Source organism: Trichosurus vulpecula, chromosome 3 (genome assembly GCF_011100635.1).
Source record: "Trichosurus vulpecula isolate mTriVul1 chromosome 3, mTriVul1.pri, whole genome shotgun sequence".
Lineage (NCBI taxonomy): Eukaryota > Metazoa > Chordata > Mammalia > Diprotodontia > Phalangeridae > Trichosurus > Trichosurus vulpecula.
In genome coordinates, this window is record NC_050575.1 from 420,988,997 (window position 1) to 421,015,955 (window position 26,959).

Consider the following 26,959-nt stretch of genomic DNA (forward strand, 5'->3'; position numbering starts at 1 on the left):
CCATGGAAATACATTACAAATACACACACTCACACACACACACACACACACACACACACACACACCCGTGCCTTCTGGTAACAGCGCAATCACTTGGGATCACAGGCATGTTTTCTTCCATTATGACCAATATTATGATAGCCTAAGGGGCTAAACCTTAAAAAAAAAAGTTGGTATTTTTGTTTGTTTTCTAAACTTGGGCTGTTTTCTCACAGCACTTGCATCTGAAATATAGAAACCCCAAATGCTCAGAAATGAGTCTGCCCAATCAGCAAATCAGCTAAGCTGGGACGACAGCATTCTTAATTTTTCTTTTTACAAACCAACTGCTGTAATTTTCATGGTACTTGTTTATATTTTGTACATATATGGAAACGACCTGATTTCAATGGTGTTTTCAGAAATTGTTAGTTGGCACCACCTACCACACGGATGCCAGTAAATATTTTATGTCATGTTACCAACAATCCAATAAATGAGGAAATTCTGTTCACTTTGCTGTGTTTTCAAGGTCCTGTACCCAGCTTGCAAGGCACTTCTTCCCAGCTCCCCAAAGTCCCTCACAGCTCCTAAGTGTCAACAAAGACTCACGTTCCTCTTGGCAGATGAGCAATATGAAGAAACACACGCATGCATTAAGCACCTACATGTGCTAGGCACTTTACAATGTCTCATTTGATCTCACAAGTCCAGGAGGGAGGTGCTCATGATCCCAATTTTATAGTGGAAGAAATGGAGGCAAGATTAAAGAACTCAGCCAGGGTTGCTCAGCTAGTAAGTGTCTAAGGTTGGATTTGAACTCGGGTCTTCCTGATTCCAGGCCCGAGGCTCTAGCTGCCACATCATTTAGCAGTCCACAACACCAGTGGCTGTGGTGGGCAGCGATCAAAAGGGTCAACAGAGTGCCCTTGAGGGCTGGGATCCACCCTCCCCACAATGCAGGGTGCTACTCCCAGAGTTACTCCTGCGAATAAGCCTCCAAACACCAATCATTTCACCAGACTTAGAATAAAGTCTGAGTTAAACTTCATGTAACAAAGCAACTCAAATGAATATTCAAAAAATAATCTCCATACCAGACTTTTGAGGCCTAGGCCAAATCAGCCACCACGTGATTGCCTGCAGGGGCAAGAGTTTGCTGCCTTAACTCCCTTGGAAGCTCCTAAGAGGACATTCATCATTCATTCACAGAAACACGGAGAACTGCCAAGTAAGCTTCAGTTGGTGAGTCAACTATATCAGGTTCTATGTAGACGGACACCTTAGGGTTTTGCGTCAAGGTCTGACGTGGCTGGGCCTCACCAGAGGGTCCCAGCACTTGTCCTAACAAGGCCCCATAGGGCTGGGTAAGGAGAGGCACACCCAGCCACAGGAAGATGCCCATGTTCCAACAGAACAGACCACACTGCACAGTCTATTTTTTTAAAAAACTGCTTTAATCAAAAATCTGGTTGGGTAAATCAGTAAGCACTGCAAGCTTTCAAAGACTTTCAAGAAAGGCAATGGGACCTAAGTGGAAAGAAAGCAGCAGCCGCTGCAAGTTCTTTGGTTATCAGGAGAGTGCCAGGCACTCTGGGAAGCAAGGCCTGCCTGCCCCAGTCAAGGCCCCCACCCCAGCCCCCTTTCTACAAGTCTGAGGGGGAGGTGCCCAAAATAAACTCCTAGCATCCCCCAGAGCACAAAATGTCCCCATGTCAGAGTTTCTTTCAGGCCTGGGTTCTTTTTGTTACAGCCAATGTGTGAGATCTGAATGCAACCTTGAAGTCAAACATGAAGTCCTTTGTAATCAATTCCAGGACACTAACTCCCCACCCCCCACACCCCACATGAAGAGGACAAGCAGGGCCTGTTTTCAAAGAGCCATTTACTGTTGGCCAGTCCTGGGGGATGCTTCTGAGGCTCACCCCACCCCCAATAAGGAGCTCTGGCCTAAAAGAGTTCCCACCTCAGCCTGGGACAGCTGTGGGCATGCATTTATAGGAACCAGCAGACTACCATTTCTTGGGGTGTGGAAGGCCCAGTTAAGATGTTTCAGGCCACATGGTGGGTTCTCTTTTCCCTTCATCTGAACCACTGAGACTAGTAATTTGAGACTGTAATCTCTAGATTTACTTTAGGGGACCACAGATGAGGTTCAGGAGGATGTTATCATAAAGCAACCTGATTTTGTCAAGTCACCACAACAACACAATTCCTCCAACTCAGCAGCCCAAGTTTCTCTTGGTTCCACATGACACGGGGTCCTGTGCTTCCTGTGTTTTAACATCAAAGGCCTTAGTTGCTACGAGGGTCAATGTGACAAGTTCAGTTTTCCCTGGGCAAGGCTGTGAGAGCCAGGACCACCCAGCAGCCATGTCAGAAGTGGGGATACAGGTCTCTGAGCACACACAGCTGCCTACACTAACAATTTCAATAAATAGCCTGACTGCAAACAAATATCAGAAAATTATCTCAGTAGAATAAATTAAAATATTGCATTTCTATCGGCCTGTTTTGCTTCTTTTTTTTTAATTACTTGGAATGTTTTTTGTGGTTTTTTTTTTAATAAAGAGATATCTATTAAGAGGTGGCTGCTGCAAACTGTTTGGCCTTCACCTCCCGCTCCTCAGACTTCAACAGCTTCTTTGCAGCGATGATGGTGTTCTTCATCAGCATGGCGACCGTCATGGGACCCACACCCCCAGGCACTGGAGTGATATAACTGGCTTTCTTCTTGACTTCTGCAGGGATAAAGAAGAAAGGCAGGGTACTTCAAGATCAGGTGAAAAAATCCCAATAGACCCCTACCATAAACCTGATACGCTCATTTTCATTTTCAATTTCAAACATAAAATGTCTCATCCACACTGTTAAGGAATCTGAAGGTTTTGAGGATTTCCAACTCAATTCCCACAAACATGTATTAAGCACTGTATGTGTGCAGAAAGCTCTCTGTTGGACATGGAGACACAAAAGATAAAAATATCTTACATTTTCTTGGGAGAATAAATCATGCCCATGGCGAGATCAGTGCCAAGTAATCTGAGGAAGGGGAGGATCCTCCTAGTTTAGGGGGGAGCAGGGGCCTGGTACCATCAGAGAAGGGTGTGCAGGGGAGGTAGTGTCTGGGCATAAGAGAGATCTGGAGGGCACTGGGTGAAAAACAGAAAAATTCATCGATGGGACAGACAAGAAAAGCCAGAAACATGAGCACTTTAAAACCACAGCTGCCCAAGACCATGATTTGTGGGAGGAGGACTCCCGTCCACTCGCCAGGCAGGGGACAGCAATGAGCCTGAGACTAATGTCCTGAGCCATCTTGCACAATAAACTCAGAATGGATCTAAGGCTTGAATGTAGAAGCTCCCACTGGGCACCAACTGGAACAGAATAAGATTAAGTCCCTCCACAACCAAGGTTAGGGGGACACTGCTTAACCAACCCAGGAGGACTCCCAGAGGAGACCATAAAACAATTCTGAGCTCATGAAACTGGGAAGCTTTTCCATAAATAAAAAATCCATAGACCGAATAAAAGGCTGAACTCTTAGAGCAAAGAATCTCTGCCTCTAGTCTCACTAACAAGAGTTTGAGTGGGTTTTTCTGGACTTCAGCCCGCTGAGGGGCTTCCCACGTCACCCCAAGGCAGAGCTGCCCACACCTCCTCTGGGGTTTCTGGTCTTCACAAAGTCACCTGGGGCCTTGAAAGGTGAAGAGCCACTGCCGGGAGAGACTTGGACCCAGGCCTTCCTCATTCTGAGGGCAGCTCTCAGCTTCCCTGTCTGTTGTCCCCACCATGTACATGTGAAGGTCACTTTCTGAACCCTATTAAATTTCATCCCATCCATAGGCATCCTTAGCTGTCCCTCCCAGCTTTGTGCTCCCTGCACATAAGCATGCCTGACATCTCTGCCCCGAGACAACACACAGATTCTGTTAAACAGCAGAGATACCAACCAAGCTGCCATGGCACCCTTAATAACTAACGACTCCTTGGGTCCATCCACTCCATCCGTTCTTTAGAATGCCTTTTAGGCATTTAACAACACAATCGTCCAGCCTGTGTCAGAGCCAGAGAGAATGCCAGAGCCTAGAGGAGGAGCATTCTATTCTTTGAGACCAGGCTCACTGGACAGAAGGAAGGTGTAAGAAGCCTGGGAAGGGAGGAAGGGGCTGGGTTAGGAGGGGCTCTGAAGGCCAGGCAGAGCATCTTGCATTTGCTCCTGGAGGCCATAGGGAGCCACTGGAGTTCACTGAGCAAAGGGGTGACATACTCGGCTCTGGGCTTTAAGAAAATCTCTTTAGTGGCTGGATGGAGGATGGACTGCAGTGGGGAAGAGACAGGAGGCAGGCAGACTCTCAGCAGCTACTACAATTGTCCAGACAGGAGGTGAAGGGGGTCTGCACCAGGGTGGGGGCAGGGTCAGAGGAGAGAAGGAACATATCAGAGAGATGCTTCGGAGGTGAAATCGACAGCCCTTGGCACCATATTGGATATGGGGGGTGAGAGATAGTGAGGGGTCCAGGAGGACTCCTAGGCTGGGAGGCTGAGGGACTGGTAGGAGGATAATGCTCAGTAATAGGGAGAGGTAGGAGAACGAGAGGGTTTGGGAAAAAGATCAAGAGCTCAGTTTTGGACATATTGAATTTAAGATGTCTACGGGACATCAGTTCAAGATGTCTGAAAAGCAGCTGGAGATGAAAGATTGGAGGTGAGCAGAGAGGTTTGAGAATCATCAGCATAGAGATGGTCATTAAGTCCATGGGAGCTGATGAGGTCACCAAAGGAAGAAGTCTAGAGGAAGAAGAGAAGGGGACCCAGGCCAGAGCCCTGAGGAACACCTGTGGTTACTGAGGGCATGATCTGGAGGAGGATCCTGCAAAGGAGCCTGAGGAGAGACGGTCAGTGAGGTCAGAAGAGAACCAGGAGAGACAGCTGTCCTCAAAACCTAGGTACCAAGGCAGAGATTGACTAACAGTGTCCAAGTCTAAAGAGAGGTCAAGGAGAAGGAGGACTGAGAAGAGTCCTTTCACTCTGGCAACACTAGATCCCTGGTAACTCAGAAGTGGAAGATAAGTCTGGATGGCAGATTGTAAGGGTTAAGAAGAGCCAGAGGCGCCTTTTGGAGGAATTGGGAGGAATGCTTGCATTGGTGAGGCCACAGCTCCCATCAAGTACTGAAAAAACAAAACTAAAGACAAGGTAGTGTGGGCCTTCAGGTTTTGGGCCCTGGTTGGTTTCCTGAATTGATGGGCAGATACAAGGTACTTCCCTGTCTCAAAGGGCACAGGCACTGCTAGGCCACTTACCTTCAAAATCCACGTCTCCCACTAATTTGGGTTTGGCAGTGATGGGATCGTGAACCCGATTTATCCCCACGTCGATGACAGCAGCTCCTTCCTTGATCATATCTGCTGTGATTAGATTAGGGATGCCTGGAACAGAAGAAGGCAAAATGACTCTCCTGACCTGTCTGTGCAGGTTCTGCACTAAGATTCCTGGACACAAGTGGGGATGCTTCAAACACTGTGAAAGAAACAATACTGCCACAGCATTTTCCTGAATCCAATACCAGGCCTTCCTCTCTGATTCCAGGACTTTCCACCCCAAGAGCATGACGCTGCCTCATTCTAGGGAGCATAAAGATAACCCTTCAGAAGGCTTGAGCAGCACAGGACCTCAGCATCTTCTCCTCTTCCCAGTAGACAGAGAGAGGGGCGAGAGCTGAAGCCTTCCAGAAGACCTGGTCCCTAGCTCAGGCCTGCCCCATCCAGCTCCCTCCCCTTCTAGCCCTCTCTGCCACTTCCTGTCACCTTGTTTCCTCTCCTGTCCTGCCCTGCCCAGGCTTGAAGCAGCCATCTGACTCCTCAGCATCTCCCAGACTACACAGGCCACCTTCCTGACTCCCTCATTTCTCTCTTTGGTCCCCAAACTCCAGAAGAATGCTATTGCCTAGGTGCTGGTCTAATTACAGCAAGTCACAGAGTTAATCCTCTACCCAGTACATATGTTAGCATTTTAAAGTATCCAGAAGTTTTCTGACTCTGCTAGATAGTAAGAAAGATGCTGAACAGGGGAGCTCTTTCAGGGCTCCTGTCACAGTATCCCTGGACAGTAATCCCGCCCCCAAGTGCATCCCACTCCCCCATAAGACAGCCCCTGCAGTATGCATCATATTATTCATAAGGACAGAGCATATCCCTCACTAGGGAATAAATACTTGATCCAGTATCACAAACCATCTGGCCCCTGAAATCCCTCACATACGGCCTAACTTACTTTTGTAAAGAGGGCTACTGCTTAAGGACAGACAGCAGCTCTTTTCAAACCTTTTTCTGGGCTCAATGTCACCCAATCCACAGCAGGCATAAGAGGGGCTTCTTTCTCACAGAATTTAAATCCATAAGGAAATCACAAGCTCATTCATCCAACCCTCTCCCTTTACAAATCAGCACCCCAGACTGTATGAGCAGGGTCAGAACCCTGAATATCCCAAAGCCCAGAAGCCATCTGCATCCCACCCATGACTCACCTGCAGCAGATACCACGATATCCGCAAGAATCGTGTGCTTCTTCAGCTGCTCCTTGGGAGTGTAACGGTGAGATATCGTCACAGTGGCATCCCCTGCAAGGAACCCAAACATCGAGCTTGTTCTTTGGTGACCACTGGGAGCTGTCTCTTACCTGGTATGCTCACATTCACCAAGGGATCATCCCCCCTTTCAAAAAGCAAATGACAGTGCAGAGCTGCAGGTAAACTAAATTTTGGGCTGCCTCCACAGAAACTGGAAGGCTGGGCATCATAACTGATATTCTGAGTCAGAGGAAGACTCAAATCCAGGCCCCACCACCACCACCTCTTCCCACCATTCTAGGCACACTGCCTCGGGAGCATCCAGTCAGGTCATTAATAGAACAATGGCTACTCCAATCCCATGGAACACAAATCTAGCAATGCTACATAGCACTGAGTACACTGGGAACCACCTAAATGCCTCCCATAGCAGATCCCCTGCTGTCAGGGGATCTTACAGATAAACACAAAGTGCTGACCTCCGGGACGTTCATGCCTGCCATCTGTATGCAGCAGCATTGCGATGGGCATGCCGACATTCTTGGACCTGCCAGCCACAACCACGTTCTTCCCCAGGGTGGGAATGCCTGTCCGCTTAATGATCTCCCACACACCCCAGGGCGTCGCAGGGAGCATGGAGTACTGGTCCAGGCACATGCGCCCCACGTTGATCACATGAAAGCCATCCACATCCTTATCTGGAGCCACAGCATTGCAGACCTTTCTCTCATCAATGTGCTCTGGGAAGGAAAAGGGAGGAGAAGGCTCTGACACAGACCCATTTTGAAAGAGGGATACAGCAGGCTACAGTACCAAGGCCGCCTCTGTGTTATAGAAACTGCCGTTTAACATCATACAGTGTCTTTGGCACAGTAGAAGCAATATGGACTTCACATAAGCAAGGACAGCTTTGCTACAACTACTAAGGTCCCTGCCACACAAGCTAGGTGAGATTTGTCATAAAACAGCAGTGACATCACCTTGGGGACTATGGCTCAAACTGCTGATGTCGTGTCTTCGTCACCTAAGTCCCCACGAGCTAAGCACATGAAGAGACAGAACACCTTCCTGAACAGCCCTATGGTGCTGGAGGCTCTGGTCACCAGGCTACATCCTTATCCAATACCCCTCCCATATTGTTGTTAAGTAAACTCCTTCTGTTAAATGTTAATCTCGTTCCTATCCTGAGCCTGAACCACCGGAGCAGCCAGAGGGAGACCAGTCACGACTGGAACCTTGTAACTTAAATTAAGGTCCTAATCAAAATAGGGATTCATTTTCCAGTCTAAATTACTTTCAAAAAGAGGGAAATCGGGTTGACTCACACTGTGTTACTGTGATGGTATCATGAATGCCTTCTCAGAACGTTTGTAAATAAGTGATAACCTGTGCTAGGCTAACCCACAAAGAAAAATAAAAATCCCTTTGACCTCTTTCTTGAGCTAGAACTAATACCTACATAGCCCGACCTCTGCTTCTAGGCTCTTAGTCCTAACGGCTACTTCTAAAAAAGAAGCCCCCTGCAGCCCAGTAGGTTCTTCAAATTACCTATAAAAATAACATTACCGGGTTCCCTCTGTCCCTCACTGTTCTCTCCCCAGAGGAGACAGTTGACGGGACACTAGGGGGTGACAAAGAGTGCTGGGCCTAGAATCAGACTTGAGTTCCAATCCAGCCTCAGTCTACTAGCTGTGTGACTCTAGTAAAATGCGGATAATAATGACAGCACTTACCCCGAAGGGTTGTTGCAGGATAAAATGAGATAATATTTGTAAAGCACTTTGCAAACCTTAAAATACTAGAGAAATGCTAGGTGGTGTTATTCCAGAAATATACTGAGTTTAATGCCATCAATGTTTGGCCAATTTCTGAAAAGCAACAACAAAGTAATGGAGAGAGCGCTGGCCTTGGGAGTCTGAGGAGGTGGACTGAATTCCCAGCTTTGACCCCTAACAGTTCTATAACCAAACTAAGTCACTCACCCTCACTAAGCCTCACTGGCAAACCAGAAAAATGCCCCTCAGACTTCCCTCAGTGCTGTGAGAATTAAACAAGATACAAGCTTTAGATACTCTGCACACACTGGAATGGTACAGACCCCACTTCGTGGGAGTGGAGCTCTGCATTTGTGGGAGCTCCTTATTCCTCCACCCAAAAGGCTGGGGTGAGTGGGGCAGACAGCAGAGGCCTAGATATTAATAAGGACAGTTGGTCAAACATCAGAACACATGCTCAGAATCAGTATAAAAATCGCTTTTTAACCAGAGTGAGAGAAAACCACAACTTAAAAACTTAATATCAAAGAAACAATCTTTGCATGATCCTGAATATGATAGAATATCAGAAAGGATCCAAACAAGCTGTTTGCTATCTCTACAATAATCCTGCAAGGTAAAAGTGTGAAGGTGAGCATAGCCTCTTGAAGCCCCAGCATTCCCTAAGCCTCAAGGAAAGAAGCTCCTAGCTTTGGGCCTCCCTGGTGCTGGGGAGCTGATCCACCATCAGTGGAACACAGCACAGAGCTCGAAAACCCAGGCTAGGGGCACTGACAGTATTGACCCATTTCCAAGAGTCAGACTTAAGTTGTATGCAGTGTTCTGAGCATCTATCAATGAAGCTCATGACAGGGACATAATGGGGGGCAGGCCAGGGACTCACTGAAGATCTGACTGGTGAGAGAAGTGATTCATTTTCTATTCATTAATAACCAATTATTAGTATTGGGATCTAGGATTTTTCCTCCTTTTACTTCCTCATTCAAAGAGGAGCCCTTGTAGATCAGCCAGTCTCTGAAGGACTGGGCTGATGATGAGACTGGCCCAGGAGCAGCAGGGAGAGTAAAGCTTCCTCCGTGCTGTCTGAGGAATTTGTATAGATGAAATTTTGTCCATTTGCCCAATGAGACGAAAACTCACTTTGCCTCAAACCAAACTAAAGCAAAGTCTTTCTCTGGTAAGAAAAGGAGGAAACAAGCACTATGTGCCAGGCATGCTGTGCTAAGTGCTTGATCCTCCCAATAACTCTAGGAAGGAGGTGCTATATTATCCCCATTTTACAGACGACAAAACTGAGGCAAACAGAGGCTAAGTGACTTAAGGGTCTGTGGCCACACTTGAACCCAGGTCTTCCTGACTGCAGGCCTTGGGGGCTCAGTGCTCCGTGGCATCACACTCACCAGGAAGAGGGAGCTGAACCAGGAGGCCATCCACATTGTCATCATCATTGAGCCTGCCAATTAAATCCAGCAGCTCTTCCTCTGAAATGGTGGCGGGTTTCAAGATTGTTTCACTGCTGATTCCTGTTGGATGAAAACACAAACAAATGAATATGAAGCCCTAGACAGCCGGTGGCTTTGCTGCCCCTTATGAGGGTGCCCACCCTCACCCAGCCCACTTCTCATCCCAGAGAACAGTTGGGATGTGCCTAAGAGAAGAACTCAAAGAAACGCATATAACAACAGACCCTCCTTGGTCAGAAAGGCCAAGGCCTCACCAGCCTCAGGATTACTACTAACCGCTGATCCTTAAACATCCTCCCTCACACCATGTCCAACTAGTATCTAACCTCCAATGACGAAATCTCATCACCTGCAGCTTCATGGGAGATCAATGCTCAGAGATGTAACAGGAAACCCTCATGTGTTACCAGCAAAGAAACTGAGGCCCAGAGACTCGATGGCCTGACCCATACCATGGGCTGGTCAGTGGGAAAGTCAGGACAAAAGGCTCCATATATTTACTCCTCATCCAATGTTTGTTCTGCCCCTTAATCTGTCTGACAATCTTTTGCCACAAATACCCAAACACACCCCCACCAGCACGACAAAGTATAAATCAGTTACATGATACGGCCAAGGTCGCACATATCTCTACGTAAACCATACACACACACACACACACACACACCAAACAATACATAGGGGTGTGCATTTCAGAAGATGTGGAACCTGTCCAGCATTTCTTCACTGCCTCCATGAGAGGGAGGGCATAATGGAAATGGTGCTGGATTTGAAGACATCTGGCTACAACCCAAATTTGGCATTTGTTTATTGGCTATGCAATTAGGGCCCCAGCACAATCCCTTAGCCTCTATTTCCTAATTAGTAAAATGAAGAGATTTATCACACCTACCTCTTCTGTGGAAAGCACTCTTACAAAGGGCTCAGGAAATGGGAGTCATTATCTCTATTATCTCTATTCAAGTAACCAGGTACTTTTAAATAATTCCATCCCAATGACATGGAATGAGTGAACCACTACCCTTGTAAATCCCACCCCCTATTCTCTCCTGTCTGCTTCCTCCTCAACTACTCACTCACTCTTTTCATATACAATCAATTGCCAAATCTTCTTTCTCCAGCCATGACATCTTCCCACACACCCCCTTCCCTGCACACACCTGCTGCACACGCACACACACACCAGTACACACTGACATGGTTACCACGGGAGCTCAGAGCCTCATCGTGGCACAGCAGGACGCCTGCAGTAACCTTCCCATTGGCCTCCTGCTTTGCCTCCCATACTCCCCAGCCTCCTACTGCTCACACCCCCATGGCTCCCACTTACCACCTTTGGGATTCCTCTTTTGGCATCGAAAGCTCTTCATCTCGTGGTGCCCTCCTCCCTTCCCAACCTTACAGCACAATCCTCCCTTCCACACACTGTACTCACTGGGCCTTCTGCTGCCCTTATCCACTACAATATTCCCTCTCCATTCCCTTACCCAAGATGTCCCATTCCCATGCTCTCTACCCCACCCCACACCCCCTATACACACTCATTGCCTCTTGGAATCCCTTGTTTCCTTCAAGACTCACCCTCAAGCCCTACCTCCTACAGGCCACCTTTCCTGATCCTCCCACCACTGCCCTCTCCCACCTACCTCATGCTTTCCTCCCCACAGTCACCTCCCATGGAGCTTTGCAAGCATACCCCTATAGACCTATGTTGTCTCCCCTTTGGAACTGAGTTCCCTGAAGGTAGGCACTGCTTTACTTTAATCTTACCAAACCCAGCACTGTGTCTGGCACATAGTAGGTACTTAATAAATGCCACCTAATCCCTCCGTGTGTAATCATCCCCAACTCTCCAATTTAGAGGAGGTCCTGGCAAAGCCAAGAACTATGGACATCAGAGCAGGAAAGCCCAGGAGGCTTCCCCCTGTCAGGATTGGGGCTAACAAAACATCATACCGAGTCACTCATAAGAGAAGATTGTCATAGACCGTCAACCTACCCACATCTGCCGCAGCCTTGGTCTTGTTCAAGACATAGGAGTGACTCGCAGGGTTTTCTCCCACCAGGACAACGCTCAGGTGGGGCCTTTTGTTACCCAAGGCGACCCACTGCTCCACTTCCTGACGGGTCTCCTGCCTGATCTGCTGGGCCAGCTTCTTTCCAGAAATCACAACGGCTTCATTTCTGCAGATGGAAGAACACCTCGATCTGTGAGCTTTTGTCTTCCTCTCCACATCTGCTGAACTCATCCATTCAAAGGCAACAGAGGTCAAGTGTCTGGGGAGTTTACTTCCCAGATCTATTTGAGAACTTATCTCTTCATCAAGAGTGTCAACTCAATGCGATAAACACTCAAATTCATTTCCTTAAGATCAAAGAAGGCATTTCGATTCCAAACCCCAAATTCTACAGTAAAGGACCTGAGATCAAGAAGTGAGGAACCACGTATGAGGTCACGCGGCGGCTGGCAAGCGTTAGAGCACCTAGGTCTTTTGAGTTCCTAATAGTTACTGCTCCCAAACCCGCCTAATGCATTCATTTATTCAATAAGCAACTATTAAGCACCCACTATATGCCAGCCACTATGCTAAGCCCTAGAAAGACAAAGTCAAAAACTGTCCCCATTCTCACAGCTCACCTGGTTTTACCTGGAGGATTTACACAGATAAAAAATTTAAGGTATTTGGAGGACAGAGAAGATGTTAACAACTAACTAGACTAACGACCAAGAAAGGCTGCTCAGGAGGGAGCCCTGAATTGAGACTTGAGGGATCCTAGCTAAGAACTGAGTCACAAAGACCTGAATTCAAATCCAGCCTCAGAGATTCCTATGAGACCCTAAGTAACTCAAGCTCTGACTGCCAGTTCCCTCATCTATAATACGGCGGTAACACTAGCACCTTCCTCCCCGAGTTGTGAGGAATAAATGAGATGAGAAGCGTGAGGCCTTTGCAAACCCTGAAGTGCAACTGAAATGCTGGCCATGATGCTGATGAAGATGTCGGTGGTAGGGGTGGGATGGTGTGAGGACTAGTGAAAGGCAGGCATTGAGGTGGGAAGGGAAGAGAAAACAAGTTACTTTGTCTGGAAGGGACGACTATGAGAAGTCTGGATGTCGGCTGAGGCCAAAAGGAGCCAGGGAGGAGCCTTGAACAGGAGGGCACCAGGGTCAAACTGGGCCTTGGCAACATGACTCAGGCAGCCACATCAAGGACACTTCAAAGGTGTGTTAAATCAACGAAAGACGTGAGCAAAGCATAATGAGAAGAGCGCTACACTTATCCAGACGGGGTACGTGGGTAAACTTGTCTGGAAACCCAATGAAGCCAATGGGGCCCAGGGGACAATGCGAAAAGACTTAGCAAGTGACTGGATCTGGGGAATGAGGGGGCATGGGGAGCTGTAAATCAGAGTGGCTGGAAGGCCAGTAAAGCCTTCAGAAGGAGAAGGCCCATGTGACCAGGGAGACCAGGAAAGTGATGACCCAGGGCTGCCACTTAAACCCTGAATTTCAGAGGGATTGTCAAATACCTGCCTGCAAAACTGTGACGAAAGGTCCCTCTTCAAACCCACCAACTTAAAAACCCTTTCCCTTCCTTCTGACCTGCTCCTCTCCCCCAAGACAGTCAGTGGAGACCAGAGCCATCAGTCAGAGCACATGTCTCTAGAAATACTGAACCCCACGATCTCATCAGTCCCTTACAGCAGAGATGGCAAATGCAGGGCCTGTAATACTCTGAGTGGGGCCTCAAACAGAACTGAGAAATATTTAACAAAACTGATAAAAAACACAAGAGAATACAAGGTGAGTAGTAGTTTTCTAAGTCAATATGTGGCCCTACCCACAGGGATCCTTATGTGGGGTTTAGTGGCCCACCTCTACTTGAACTTGGCACCAAGCCTGGCACCTTCCAGCTCTCCAAGATTACATTTCCTTCGCAGTACTGATCTTGAGTTGCATCCCTACACCTAGCCATTCATTTCTATTTCTAACTTATAATCTGTGAGGCTTTCCGGGGTCAGTGTCCCTACTTAAAAGGCTTCCCCCCCCCCCAAAAAAAAAGTGAAAGATTTACGGATTGTTAAGGCCCAAAATCCTGCAGGACAAGGTATGGATGGGCAGTGATCTGTACCACAGAAGAGAGTACCCTTATTGAAAGCAGAGTCATTTAAATGGTTTCTAGTTTATAAATCTCCAAGATCCACCTAAGTACTAGATACCCTGTATTGCCATTTGCCAGATTTAGCTCTCTGAAGCTAAATATTAACTAAAATAGATGTGTAAGCATTTACAACCTATCATCAGGACTCCAATGACTGTTTTTAGTGGGTTCTGTCTTTTAACATCTAACCCTGAACTCAAGCTACCAGAGAGAATCCAGTCATCCGTCTCTCCAGCTTGCCTAACACCCCTCCACCAAGGGCTGATGCCTCATCCCAACATGGAACTCTCAAGGGTTCTCAAATGGCACAGCCTAGATCGAAAAGGGCTCAAGGATGGGGTAGGATTCTGTCTCCAAAAGAATTGGTGGGCCAGCTCCATGGGCTCATCACTGGAAGGTGGGGGAGGGAAGAGAGCAAGGGAGACGGAGAGGGTGGAGAATCTGCAGCCTCAGTCTACTACAGATACAAGGCATAAGAGAGACCACCGTCAGGGCCATCTACCAAAAATGTCACCAGCAGGGCTCCCTCAATGTCTATAAAGTCATTCAGCATGTGTACATTACCAGTGGCCCATCAATCCCTCCCATGTCATCCCTTAACATTCTGCCTGTACTGCATGAACATTCCTGATCTATATTAATAAAGGGGTCAAGAACCACAGCAGCAACCTATTCCAGGAACTGGAAAGGCACCCTAGAGAAGGGTACTAAAAAGGAGCCGGGTCACAGCTGCCTTTTGGAGTGACTTAGTTTATTTATACCTCAACTTCAGACCCTCCATCTCAAGATACTCAGCTTCCATATCAAGTAAAAGGCACTTTCTTTGGCAAGCAGCACCTGTCATCACACGTGGACCAGAGAATGGAATTATGCAGTCAGGAGCAGTAAGTTCTAAAGGATTTAAACCCGGCTTAGATGCAGGAGCAGTAGGGCTTGCATGGGGCTCAGTTTCATTGGAAATCTCCTTAGGACAGTCATTTGATATGAAAGGAAATAAATTCTAGAGTTTGTCATGCATATATATACACAGATGAAATAAAGCAATTAATGTGTTGAAAGAAAAAAAACTTTGTTTGGCATATAACAGTTTCAGTATCCTTAAAGGGTGAAATCACTTGTCAGAACAGTCCGATAAGGTGGTAAGCCTCTCTTTTCTGGTTTTTGTCAACCAACAGTTTTGATCTCAGATGAATGTTTTAGAGAAATAACCACATATCAGGTCCAGCCTCCAGTTTGTTTCTTGTCTAGATTTGACTGAAAAAAGGGCTGAGAATCCTAACTCGCAGTGTTTAAAGGAAATTAATACCTCATAAGCATGTTTGGTAAGAATGGCTACTTCTCCAAGGGTATACACCAAACAGTTTATAACTTCACTGATGAAAAATCAATTTGGAGTTTCTGGTTATTGAAAAGATCAATATGCTCATCTTCCACTGGCAGTCCTTTGTTGCTGACTTTTTCCTAGATCAATATAAAATGGTTTCATATCCAAACCTCATTCGGCTGTCTCTTAAATTTTGTCAGAGGCAATCCAACACTCTAACATTTAGCTACGGGACCAAGAGCATTCACTTGATTTTTCTGAGTCTCTGGTAAGCTCTTTTTTTTTTAAATTCAATTTTATTTTATTTTCAGGTTCTAATTTTCTTCATCCCTCCCCTTCCTCACCCCACTTCCCACAATGAAGTGAGAAAACAAACATTATAAATATGTATAATCATGACAAATTCCTCCACTAGCCATGTCCAAAATAAGAAAAAAGAAAACGCTTCAATCTGCTCGCTGTGTGCATCCTTAAAGTTCTTTGTCTGGAGGTGGATAGCCATTTTCTATTAGCAATCTTTTAAACGGTGGTAGATCATTATATGATCAGTTACTAAGTCTTTCATAGCTGATTATCAATAGAATATTGCTCTAGCACGTACAATGTTCTCCTAGTTCTGCTAACTTCACTTTGCATCGGTTCATAAGTCTTCTCAGGTTTTTCCATCACAATCCTATGCCATAACTTGTTCAGCCATTCCCCAATTGATGGGCATCCCTCAATTTCCAATTCTTTACCACCACAAAAAGAGCTGCTCGAAATATTTTTGAACAAATAGGTCCTACTCCCTTTTCTTTGATTTCTTTGGGACACAGACCTAGTTCCAAATTGTTTTCACAAATGTCTTGATGAGTTCACAGCTCCCCAATGGTACATTAGCTGCCTATTTTCCTACAGCCCCTCCTGCATTTGTCATTCTCCTTTTCAGTCATCTTAGCCAATCTGATAGGTATGAGGCAGCACATTAAGAGGTATTTTAATTTGCATTTCTCCATTTATTAGTGCTGTAGACATGTTTTCATATCGCCACAGATAACTTGGATTTCTTCCTCTGAAAAACTGCCTCCTCATGTCCTTTGATCATTTATCAATCGGGACAAAAATGACTCTTATTCTTGCAAATTGGAGTCAATTCCCTATATCTTAAAAATGAGACTTGTAGGTGAGAAATTTGCTGCAAAGATTTTTCCCCCAGGTTCCTGATTTTCTTCTCATTTTAGCGACATTGATTTTGTTTGTACAAAAACTTTATGTAATCAATATTACCTATTTTATTTCCTATGGACCTCTTTATCTCGTTTGGTCATGAAAAGATCCCTATACCACAGATTGGACAAGAAAAATTTCTTCCATGTTGCATTAATTTGCTTATATCACCCTTTATGTCAAAATCGTGTGCCATTTTAAGTTTATCTACTTACCAAGATTGTTCTGAGGGTCAAATGAAATATTTGTAAAGCTCTTAGCACAGTTCTGGCAATAGTAGGTGCTTAATAAATTTTATCTTTATATGCCTTAATAAATGCCCTTCCCCTTTCCTTCTTAGTTGTTTGTTGTTCATTGTTTCAGTACAACCCCGTTTGGGGTTTTCTTGGCAAAGATACTGACGTGGTTTGCAGTTTCTTTCTCCACAGTTCATTCATAGGCAACCAAGGCAAACATGGTTAAGTGACTTGCCCAGGATCACACAGCTAATAAGTGTCTGATGAGTCTTCCTTACTCCAGGCCCAGCACTCTATCCATCCATCAGATAGCTGCCCCTTTTCTTAAGCCATCTACAAAATAATAGCACATCTCACTCACAGGTTTGTTGTGAGGCTCAAATGAGATCCTGTATTTGAAGTAATTAGAATATTTATAACTTGACCATATTGGTATTATTGGCTTTCTCAAGGAGGCTTTTAGTTGTTTTCTCCAACTTGCTTATGAATTCTATCTGCTAAAAAGAAATGACCACAACCAAGAAGACCAGACCAGTATGAGGACTCAAGATTACAGTGAACCAATTATTAAATCACTGACCCTTTAGGGAAGAGCCTCATAATACTGTATTCTAACCTCTCTTTCTCCTTCACCCACAGCTCTGAAAGATGCTGAGATAACAATGTATTTATTAGTATACTATTAACCACTACCTAACTTTACCTTGCCCCCACTTTGACAAGAATGAGGTAAGTGGCTGTCACCACATAAGGCCTTAAGTAAGAAGTAAAGAGGGAATACCCATGGCCCTTTAAGACATTCTAATGCTTCATAGAATCTTGCTTTGAAAACTTTCCATTCAAGTAATGACTCAACAGAGAAGAGCTGAAAAGTCAGGAGCCATTCAATTAAGATCATTTCAAAGCAGCAACAAGCACAAACCCTACCCCACCCTCCGCCCCCAGCTTCCAGGACTCAAGTGCATAATAAAATCTGCTCTGAACTCTCCTGCACTGGAAAGGCTTTCCCAGAGACTCTTAGCTTCCCATCTTATTCCAACAGGAAAGCAGGCCCCCAATGAGTGTTCACAACATGCCAGGAACCACAGAATCCCCCATGAACCTGCTTCATGGAACATCTACCCTCTGAGAGCAAGGCAGGACCAGAAGCAAAGACATGCTAGAGCATCCTCACAAACATGGCTAACTTAGGCTAGGCTGGAATAAGCTGGATGACCACGATGGAAGATTACCACTGACCCTGGCTCAAACCAGGGGCACAGGAAATCAGGGCAGTGCTCAAGGAGGGTCTTTGGAAGGACTCCAGCCTTCAGATCTCAAAACAAAAGCAAATTTTAGTAGCTAGCATTTACATGGAACTTTGATCACTGAATCCTCACAACCCTACAAGGTAGGTTCTATTATGATCCTCATTTTTACAGCAAAAGTTCAGTGTCTTGTTCCAGGGTCACACAGCTGGTTAAATATATGAGGCTGGATTCTTGACTTCAGGACTTTCTGACTACACTGCACCCAAACAGATCACTTCTAAAGGATCAATATTACCAGTAATATACAGCGGAGTACTCTGCTGCACCCCCACCACCACCCTGTCACCATCACATGCCATCTTGTCCCCTGGGTCTTGTTCCCCATTGCCTAGTCCAGGCTGAATCACAAACTCCTTAGGTGGCCCATTAGGCTGTAAGCAGCCACCCCCCCTCTCTCCACTGATTTCACATAAAATCATTCTCCAACACTTCTGTTTCAGTCACTGGCCTGCTTATTGCTCCCAACTTGGCATTTCTGCACCCTCCTCTCACAGTCCAGAGGTTCCCTTCCAAGATGCTGTTTCCTCGAGGGAGCCTCTCCGATTCCCCTCTGTTCGATTCTATTTTGCAAACTGTCACTCCCAGAATGTAAAGCCACCTTGAGGGGCAGGGATAGCTGTTCATTTCTGCTTTGGACTTGTCCAGCATACTATATAGCACAGGGATTTCATTCATATAAGCACTGAGCTGAGTCGAGCTCAGCATCCAGATGGATTTAATGCCCGGTGGCCTGGTGCAGTGAAAAAGAACACTAGACTGACACCCTGTCATGACTTGGTTGGGTCCCCAGACTTCCAACAAGTCCCACCCGCTGCCCCAAGTTCTATCCTCTGGTACCAAGCTGAGCAGAGCAAACACTCCCTGTCTAATTAGACAGCCATGCAGATACAGGGAGACAGTTATCAACTCCCTCTAAGCCTTCACTTTCTCCCTTCCATATCCCCCCCCCCAGACACTTGTCTGAGTGTTCTCTTCCTTAAATATAGCCCCAGAACTGAACATAGTATTCAAGTATGGCAGGCAGTGGCCAGTTAGGAGGTGGCAGCTGTCTGGGGAGGTAAAAACCACAGGATTTGGCAGCTCAGAGGATGTGGGAGGAGAGATGCAGCAGCAGCAGCCAGCTGCTAGGCATCCTTAGGGCAGCGAGCAAACTAGCCTTGGCCACAACCTCTGCTCAGATCCCACCAAAGGAAGAAAAAAGCTCCAAGAGAACTTCCCCAGCTATCCCTGCAGCCATCATAGAGGGGGAGCAACCCGCCTGCAGAAAAGGGGAGCCCAGTCACCACCAATGCTAGTAGCTGCTGACCCCTTGACACCAGTGAGCAGGGGAGAGCCCAAAGGCCCTCAGAAATGGCAGCAATTCACTAGCCATCCAGGGAAGCATCCTGCGAGAAAAGCAAGTCAACCAGCCCCATAAACTAATTGGCCACCACCTCTGCTCAGACCCTGAATCCAAAAGCCATAGGAATGGCTGAGTAACATGGCCCTTCTTCCAATCCAGCCCCACAGCCAGCATCCAAGGAAGGAATTCATGTGGAGACAGGACCTGGCAACTGTTTGGGCAGGTGTGTATTCGAGGAACAGGTAAGGTTTGATCAGCACTCTCCCCACCTCATGAGGCCCCTGGTACATTTCCATGTGACTTGCAGCTGAAATCTCCTAATACGGGCTTTCTCCCCATTGGTATTGTGGGCTAAATTTGGCCTAGTCCAGAAGTTTCAAGGTTTGTTTAGCAGTTTATTTGTTGGCTACAATGCTCATACAGTTAAAAGTGAAGTTAGTAAGGATTAAAATAACTACTTTAATAACTGAGGTTTAAAGCCTCAAAATACAGAATATAAAATATGTTCAACTGGCCAAGAACTGGAACCTGAGGGGATCCCTACCAACTGGGGACCAGCTGAACAGGTTATGGAATTACTACTTACTGTAGGATATGATGGGGGGCAGGGAGGGATGAGGGGGGGTGGGGAGGGCAGTCTGAGAAATCTAGGAAGACTTGCAAGACCTGGTACAAACTGAAGTGAGCAGAACCAAAAAAAATATTTATACAAGGGGCAGGGAGTAAAGGTGATTTTCACTGATAAAAAATCAAGTTTTAATATTTTTAAAACTTGTAAAAGATGTAGAGAATTCTTTACACTCAGGAATGCAGGAAGCTCCCTGCTGGCAGTAGGAGTTCAGGACAAAATTTGCATAGACTCTTCTCACCCAGGCCAAGCCTTTTCTAACTCAAAGGAGATCAGAAGAGTGTCCAGAGCCAGCCCAACCTCTGTCAACTGAGGACCATCTTTTTCATTTCAGTATCACCAAGCTGAAAGGCATATGTGTGCTTTCCACATAGCAAATAAATCTATGTGATATTTTTCTTTTCATTGGAATGGTAGAGGCAGCTCAGTGGGTGGGCAAAGTGTAATCAAGAGAGCTTGGGACCCAGCTGCAGTCAATGAAGAGCCTTCGAAGACCTCAACGACATTTACTAGTCTGTGTGTGGGTAGGCCAGTCACTTAGTCTGTCTACCTCAGTTTCCTCATCTATAGAGGGGGATACATAAGTAGCACACCCACCTCTCTCCCAGGAGTGTTGTATCAAAATGGACAATATTGCAAATCTTTTATAAAGCATTGTTATTAAAGAGAAACTGACATTTAAGACAATGTCAGGAGAGGAAAGATGAGTTCAGTCTGAGGAGGAAAGAGAGGCTTCTAGCTGACATCTAGGGGACCCTGTCTACACGGAAGTGGAAGCTTCCTCTCTTGGGTGGGCCCTCAGTTTGCTATCCTCTACAATTAGTAACTGACCTATGACAACTCGTAATAACAATTTAGATTGGAAGATCTTTCCCACCCATTAATAGGCCATATTGACTTGCTTACATTACAGGAAGCCTAAGTCACATGTAGTGGGAAGAGCTTGCTGAGAGGAAAAGGAAAGTGTGTCACAGAAAATGCTCAGAGAGAGTAGTTAGAGCTGAGGCAAAAAGCAGACGTGTGGTGGTTGTGAATGTATCTGTGGGAAGGCCCGGGGGGGGGGGGGGGGGGGGGGGTGGCACACATGGTTTTGGGATGGCGAGGCTCCATGCTGTGATATTGTGTTTTAAGTTCCTTTCTGTTATGATAAAGTGCACTTACTGGTTTGGAGAGTTGGTTTCTGCTTGGATAGGCCGGACTTATTGGTTATGGGATCTGGTCCTCTGGTGTTTGAATAATGTTTTTACTTCTTCTACCTTCTATATGGAGAGTCTTTCATATTTTGAGATACAGAACTACATATGCATATTCACAATTATCGTCAATGTTGTGTTTATTGCCTTGCTAATACACAACCTCAGCTCCCTACCTCTTATGCATGAGACAACTGGAAACATGCACACCAAGCTCAAGAAAGAAGCTGGAGCTGGAGATGTGGTATTGAAGTAAAATACAAAGAGAAGGTGTCACTGAAACTCAGAATATTAGGATTAGAGATCATCAATGAAGAGTAAAAGTAAAGAAAGCCCAAAAGACCAGGGCATGGCCAGATCAGAAAGAAACAGTGAGGAAGACTACGAAGGAATCAAGAGATAAAGGGAAGCTAGGAGACAAGTCTCCCAAGACAGGCAAGGGGAAGAAAACCATCAAGGTTAGCCATAAAATAGCACTGCTGACCTCAAATTAAAAAGGAAAAAAACAGGGGTTACAGGAGTGAGGGGTGATGGGCAGCTGAGCAGAGATAAAACTCTAAAGAGGTCAAAGATCAACAGAAAGTTTCCCCCTAGCAGATGCCAAGACATTTACAGAAGCACTTCTGGTTAGCTAAGAACGAGACATCAGGTAGATGATTCCCCTACAGGTGCTGGATGGCTAAACCAACCACAGGACCTATGTATAAAAGAACAACACTTCTATACCATAAACACAGGAGGGAGGGAAGATGGAAATGAAGGATTCACAACAGTTCTGCACATTTTGCTAAAACCTTAAGGTTTTGCAAAGCATTTTTTCCTCACAATAGGCCAGACAAGCTGGCAGTGTATAGGTGCTCTTCCCTACCCCTACCCACACAATTTACAGACAACTCAACATTTTGTTTGGTACTTTAAAATGCTTTTATAAATGAATCTCATCTGAGGCTCAGTAACCCCATTAGGCCAGTTACTGGAGTTATTATAATTTTATTTTATATATGACAGAAACAAGACCCAGGTTAAACGACTGCCCCATCTAACAGGATAAATTCAAACTAAAGTCTTCCCAACTCTGAATAACAATAATGCTCTCCTAATTTGCCCCAGTTATAACATAGCTGTGTAAATGGGAAAACCCCGGGCCCCAACATCCAGTTCTCATGAAAGAATTTTCTTCAGGAGCTTGGTTTTTGCTGCATTTTTATTAATGACTGGGAATCTGAAGGATGAAAATGGAAAGACTGAGAAACATTCCCTTCTTTATTCAGATGGTTGAACTCTGAGAGGGTCTAAATGGAATTGGAAACTGAGGAAGACAGACATGAGAGCAAATAACACTGGATATTTCTCAGCTGTGGAGGCAAGAAGTCTTTCACTTCAAGTGTAGTTTCCTTATCTACAAAGTGGACATTATGATCCAGGGTAGACCTGGAAGAGCAGAATTCAAATCCTTCTGGAAATTACTTAGTAAAATAACCAAGGACATATATAAATCACTTACTTAATGCTGCCCCCTCCCCCCCCCACACACACACCCCTTCCCTCTAGTTCCCATTTATTCCCTCTCTCTTCTCTCTCTCCCCTCTGCAACTCTCTAAGAATGATCTCTGAAATTACAAGATTGGCTGCTGGAGCTGCTCCTGTACTTAAGAAATTCCTGAAGTATGTTTACTCAAGGGTGTGAGGATTAAGTGAGATCCTGTAAGTAAGGAAATCACTTTATAAAATTGAACTGTTTAAATGACAGCTGTAATTACTATTATGACCACATTTTTGCCTCTAAAATTATATGTATTTAATGCATGTATATCTTTCTATACATCTATAGACATACATGTAAATATAGATATATTTTAGAGCTGAACACTGACCCATCAGCAGAAAAATAAGAGGAAGAGGTGGACTGGGAATTCTGAAGTCCATCTAAGACAGTGAGCCTATACTTATATCTCCTGGATGAAGCGCCTTCCCACAGCCCTGAAGTCTCCACTGTTAACACTTCCCTTCCCCATCTAGTGGCAAACAAGGGAGGCCGTGCAGAATTCCAGACATTCATTCATCAGCAGCTTGCAAATGAGCCCTGGGATTTCATCAGCCTGCAAGTAGCCTCTGTAGCCACTAGGTGAGCTAGTAAGGCCTGGAAAAAACTGGCAAAGAGGGAAGCCATGGGGTGGAGAGCCCATAGCCCTTCTTCCTCTCTTCATTTTCCCTAAGAAGCGGTTTCTCCCCTCCAGCGCCCATCTTTTTTTTAATCCCTTTTAAAAAACTTTATTAAATGAAGAGTTTCCAACATAACAAACTGTTTTTTTTTAGAGGTGGTTTCCCTCCCCAGTATACCCCATCTTCCTTTCTACCTTCCCTTCCAAGGTCCATTATTCTCGTTTACCTCATCCCATCCCTAAAGGGGATGATTCATACCAGTGACCCACGATTCTTTGGCCAAAACTACCAGGACCAGGAACAGGAGCTGTACCCCCACAAAACAAAGTTCACCCCAAGGGATCCTAGGGGGCCCAAGCTATATATAGTATTAAGCAGTCATTGACTGACTGCTATAATATCACTCCTTCACCAAAAGCCAGATCTCCCCTTCTCGTATTTACTTGGTATATATAAACCTATTGCTTAGTTAGTTGTTTTCCCCCAGAGATTAGCATCAGCTCCCAGGAGCGGGGCGCCAGTAGTGTTTGTCCGTCCGAACAAGCAAGTACAGCGAATAGAATCACAGTGATAGATACAGTCACTTAACTTTGAAGTCAGGAATTCTGGTGTCCCGTGCTCTGGAGCCCGCAACACTGTGATTTTTCAAAACCCTTGCTTCCTCCTTCAAGGGTAAAGCTGGACAAATAATGCCTGGATAACTACCAGAACCTCTCACCAATCACCCATTTTGAGGGCCAGAGGAGGAAAGCTCCTCCCTCAACTCCCAGTTTCCCTCTTTTACAGATAAGGGAAACTAAGCCCAGGGGGATTATCCAAGCTGGCCAACTGGTAGGCATAGAGATAATACCTGGTGATTTAGATAAGACTGAAAAAATAAGAGCACCCAAGGTCACTAAGTAACTTACTTTTTTGCTCTTTAGTCATTTCAGTCTCATCCGACTCTAGATGACCCCATTTTGGAGGCTTTCTTGGCAAAAACACTGGAGTGGTTTGCCATGTCCTTCTCCAGACCATTTTTACAGATGAGGAAACTGAGCAGCAAATAGGGGTTAAGGCCGGGGTTACACAGCTAGTAAATGTCTGAGACCGAATTTGAACTCAGGTCTTCCTGACTCCAGATCCAATGCTTTATCCATTTCATTACCAAGTCAACATGAGCCAAAATTAGAACCCAAGACCTGACATCAAACCCTGAAACCACTGTTTCCCCAGCACTAAAGCGGGGAGAGACAAAGAAGGTCAAGCCCCTTTTAAAGCACCATACAAGTTAATTGTGCGTTGTGCTCATCACTCAGATTCTGATCTCTCTACTCCTCTACGTGCCTTTGGACAAGCCCCATCACTTCTCGTTTCTTCCCTTTGTAAAATGAGGAGGGCAGGACCAAAAGACTGGCCCCACTGAGCTCCTGGCTTCCCTGAAGTCCCAGCTAAAGTGCCACCAAATCTTCCCTGCCCCTCCCTCTTCGGTCCGAAGCCGTCTCTGAAATTCTTTGCCGTCTGTCCTGTCCCAGCTGGCTCTGTGTAGATCAGTTTGTGTGTTGTCTCCCCCTGGATGGCGAGTCCTGGAGGCCACCGGGGCCTTTTCCTCTTTTCTTGGCTGAGTGACCAGAGTGGTGGTCTCCGGGGCCCATTTAGCTCTGAACAAGAGATCTGGTCAGAAAGCCCACAAACACTTACCAAACACAAACTAACCAACGCGGCGGGCGCGGGGCTCTAATCGCTGCGGATACAAAGAAGGCCAAGTTCCGGCGCGCTCCCAGGCCGGCCCAGGACCGCGGAGTGGAGCACAATTAGATAAATTAGGGGTGGGGGCGGGGCGTCACTGCTGCTCCTGGGGAGGGGGGTAGCCAAGTTCAGAGCCCTGCCCTCTGCTCCCCCACCCACTCAACGACCTCCGAGGAGTCCCAGCCCCCTCCTCTAACCTCAGTTTCCTCCTCTGTAAAAATGATGGGGGACAGGGGTGAACTAGATCTCCTGCCCCATGCCCGGCTTCAGGCTTTCACCTCCGCTCCATCCTTCCTACCAGGGCCTCCTCTTCCCCCCCCACCCCCGTACGCAAAAAGGTCGGAATTGGCGCCACCGGGGAAGTCTCCGCCCCGCCCAGGCCCGAGATCTCCCGCCAAGGCCACACCGGACCCCGAAGCCCGGGGCTGCTGGGGCTGCCCCCCGCCCCCCCCACCGTCCTGGCCGTACGAGGCCCCGACACCCCGACACCACCCCGGGGCTCGCCCCCCAGGCCCGGCCAGCGCCAGGGACCTGGGGCGCCCGGGGTGGGCGTGGACGGGAGGGGGGGACGGGGGGAGGGGCTCCGAGCAGGTGCAGCTGCTCTCCCCTCCCCCAGGGGCCTGGGCTTCGGCCACTGACCAGTCCCTCCCCCGCGGCCCCCCCCAGCCCGTCACGTCACGGCCCATCACCCCCCCCAGTTCGGAGGTGCGGGCTCCGAGGTCAGGCTCCCCCAGGCGGCTCATCCCCAGGTCCGCCCAGCCGGGCCCCGGCCCCCGACCCCTGCCCCTCCTCCTCCTCGGGCCGGACCACTGACCACCTTACATCACCTTCCATCACTGCTCCCGACTCGTCCCGGCCCCTCCCGCTCACCTGGCCGTCGTGACGTGCAGCGAGCGGCGAGCGCTCAGCGCTGGCCACAGGAGTCGCGCCGCCCGCGGGACCGCGAGAGCCACTGGGGCCGCCATGCCGCCACCGGCCACGCCGACCGAGCCACGGACCCAGAAGCGCGCAGCGCCCGAGGCCACCTCGCCTGGCCCGAGAAGAGGTTAGTGCGGCGGCCAGCGGTCTTTTATAGCCGCCGGCCGCGCGGAGGGGCGGGGCACCCGGCTCCCGGCCCGCCCGGCTCGCGGCCCGCGCATTGGGCCCGGCGCGTGACGTCACGGCCCCCGGCGGGGCCACCGCCTCCAGGGAAGAGCGGCGCGTCAGGGCCGGCCGGGCCCACCATTGGCCGACGCCCGGGCGGGGGCGGGGCCCGGCGCTCCCTACAAGGCCGGCGCCCGTTCATTGGCCAGAGCGGAGAAAGCAAGAGAAGGCTGAGGTTGCGTAAGCCTGACAGCTGTCAGAAGAAGGAGAGGTGGAGGGAGGGCCGCGTGCTCCGGCTGGTGGCGGGTAACGGCCGGACACCTCGGGGGCCGCCTGCGCAACCCTTTGCTTCTTACGGGTGAGGACCACGAGCCACGGAGGCCGGAGGCCACTTGGTCCAACCCTACGTGTTACAAATGGAGAAACTGAGGCACGGAAAGGCGAAGCGATCCGTGCCAGGCCACGCACGAGAAAGCGTAGAGCTGGACCTCGGATGCGTCCGCTCCAGCCCCCTGAAATGGCCTGACCGACGTGGCACACAAGCTCAGGGACCTCAGAGACTGGCCAGGGGTGGGGGACCTGCGGCCTCAAGGACACGTGTGGCCCTCTAAATCCTCGAGCGCGGCCCTTTACTGAATCCCCTTAATAAAAGGATCTGTTCTGTAAAACTTGGACTCAGTCAAATGGCCCACCCAAGGACCTAGAAGGCCAACCCTTATTTTTACAAATGAGGAAACTGAGACACAGGACATTACAGCCTTACTCCCCACCACACACTCTTTGATCCAGTGA

General features: G+C 47.4%; 1 protein-coding gene across 1 annotated transcript; it reads right to left on the reverse strand.

The window, feature by feature from the left end:
- Positions 1-1,417: 1,417 nt before the first annotated feature.
- Positions 1,418-26,252, reverse strand: MTHFD2 (methylenetetrahydrofolate dehydrogenase (NADP+ dependent) 2, methenyltetrahydrofolate cyclohydrolase). Its single transcript, XM_036750914.1, has 7 exons — positions 25,955-26,252; positions 11,791-11,975; positions 9,729-9,851; positions 7,033-7,293; positions 6,512-6,604; positions 5,289-5,414; positions 1,418-2,720 (listed from the first exon to the last, which is right to left on the reverse strand). Exons 1-7 carry the CDS (start codon positions 26,047-26,049, stop codon positions 2,560-2,562), a joined length of 1,044 nt encoding a protein of 347 aa, XP_036606809.1. The 5' UTR covers positions 26,050-26,252; the 3' UTR covers positions 1,418-2,559.
- Between the last annotated feature and the right edge of the window lie 707 nt (positions 26,253-26,959).